At 37.5% G+C, this 2,243-nt stretch overlaps 1 protein-coding gene across 1 annotated transcript; it reads left to right on the top strand.

Moving 5' to 3' along the window:
* Positions 1-291: 291 nt before the first annotated feature.
* LOC103211602 (olfactory receptor 2T2-like) lies at positions 292-1,239 on the top strand. Its single transcript, XM_007957581.1, has one exon. The coding sequence runs from the start codon at positions 292-294 to the stop codon at positions 1,237-1,239; it is 948 nt and encodes a 315-aa protein (XP_007955772.1).
* Positions 1,240-2,243: the final 1,004 nt, after the last annotated feature.

The following is a 2,243-nucleotide window of genomic DNA, read 5'->3' as shown; positions in this document are numbered from 1 at the left end:
AAGCTGGAGACCATTCCCAAGGTTTCTCCTTATATACTGGAGGCAGACCACATCCCAAAGGCAGCTACTGAGGTGCTCGTAGTAGATTCCACAATGGAGTTGATTGCCAATCTCATCATGTGGAATAACTACCACTGGCTGCCCAGCCACTCAACCAGGCCCAACCACGTTCGTTGACACACAAACATAACTACCACACTATTCATGGTGTGCTCTTCCTAAACACTGGATGATTACTTAACCAACTTACTTTTTGCCTTTACAGTCTAACAAGTATCAAGTGATATGAACATGGGGGCCATTTTTCAGAACTCTACTGACTTCATACTCTTGGGCCTTGTCACCCAACCCTTGTTCTCTGGGCTTATCTTTGCAGTAGTTTTCTCCATCTTTGTAGTGGCTATAACAGCCAATGTGGTCATGATTCTGCTCATTCGTGTGGACTCTCATCTCCAGACACCCATGTACTTCATGCTCAGCCAACTGTCCATCATGGACACAGTCTTCATCTGCATTACTGTTCCCAAGATGCTACAAGACCTTCTGTCCAAGGAAAAGGCCATCTCTTTCCTTGGGTGTGCAGTTCAGGTATTTCTCTACCTGACATTGGTTGGAGGAGAATTCTTCCTGCTAGGTCTTATGGCTTATGACCGATATGTGGCTGTGTGCAATCCTCTTCGGTACCCTCTTCTTATGAACCGCAGGATTTGCTTGTTTATGGTAGTAGGCTCCTGGGTTGGTGGCTCTTTGGATGGATTTATTTTGACATCTGTAACAATGAGTTTTCCCTACTGTGGATCCCGAAAAATCAATCATTTTTTCTGTGAGCTCCCAGCTGTGCTGAAACTGTCATGTATAGATACATCACTCTATGAGACTCTCATGTATTCTTGTTGTGTGGTGATGTTGCTCATCCCAATATCCATCATTTCTGTCTCCTACACACGGATTCTAATTACTGTCCATCGGATGAATTCTGCTGATGGCCGGCACAAAGCCTTTGCTACCTGTTCCTCCCATATTATGGTGGTGAGCATTTTCTATGGGGCAGCCTTCTATACCAATGTGATACCCTCTTCCTACCACACACCAGAGAAAGACAAGGTTGTGTCTGCCTTCTACACCATTCTTACACCCATGATCAACCCACTCATCTACAGTCTGAGGAATAAAGATGTAACAGCAGCTCTAAGGAAAGTGTTGGGGAGATGTTCCTCCTCTCAGAGAATCAGAGCATGAAATATTTCTAGGAAATACTAGGGGGCCCAGGTACAAACATCTCTGTTGCTGTTGCCAATTATACATAGTCTTTAAAGAAAATATGTTATTGGTTCTGAAGAATATTCAGTGTAATTTCAACAATCCTGAAATATCAGCAGGCAAAATCTTTCTGTTGCAAGTATCATTTAAAAATGATAGCTGAAGACTAAATGTATTTTAGTATTAACCAAAATAGTTGTTTGAATATACAGACAAATATTCCCAGTCAGTTAACACTATTTCTAAATCATCCCAGTCAGTGAAAACATCCCTTTTGAGAGTCCTGAATAAATATTTTTATGTAGTGTATGTGTTTGTGTGTTATTGTTTATATGACTGACTAACTTGGGGATGGAAAATTGCAAGGTTCTTTGCCAAGCTCTTGATAATTTAATTTCAAACATTCTTTAAAAGTATATATCTTAATGATAACAGCATAGCTGTTTTATTTAGATAGTGTTTATGAGCATGATTGGATTGCATTCATGTTCTGGATTCTTAATTATTTTTCAGAATATTTGTATTCTTTTACTACTTCCACTAAACTTTGCATAGTTATCATGACTTTATATGACAAAGACTATCATATGTCTTTTATAATTAATTTGATTATTGATTGAAAATTGTATTAAGCTCATAACATCACTACAATTATACAATGCCTTCAATGTACACTTTAAGAAAGAAATAATACATAAGCATAGAATGAATAAATCATGATTTTTTTTTTTAGCAAATTTAGTGAAGTTCCTCAATTATTGTATTGTCAACTTACCCATCTGATATATGGGTAGACAAAGATTTCTCTTTTAAATTCTTTAGGATGAGATGTGGTGTTTTAGTAGTAACTGAGAATCTGTATGCAAAAGCTTAACATATTAACTAAATAAAGACCATATGAGCCTCCATCACCCATTTACTCAATGTTATCTATATGTGTATAGTTATGAAATATTATAAACAAAAGAGAAGTTTTAATTCAC

The sequence above is a fragment of the Orycteropus afer genome, unplaced genomic scaffold, assembly GCF_000298275.1.
Source record: "Orycteropus afer afer isolate SDZICR_OR568_19922 unplaced genomic scaffold, OryAfe1.0 scaffold00762, whole genome shotgun sequence".
In the NCBI taxonomy this organism is placed as follows: Eukaryota; Metazoa; Chordata; class Mammalia; order Tubulidentata; family Orycteropodidae; genus Orycteropus; species Orycteropus afer.
Note: the sequence above shows the minus strand (reverse complement) of the source record. Positions and strands in the feature narration are given on the sequence as shown.

Excerpts from the sequence above, each read along its gene's own strand:
- LOC103211602 (XM_007957581.1), top strand. The coding sequence starts at position 292 with ATGGGGGCCATTTTTCAGAACTCTACTGACTTCATACTCTTGGGCCTT.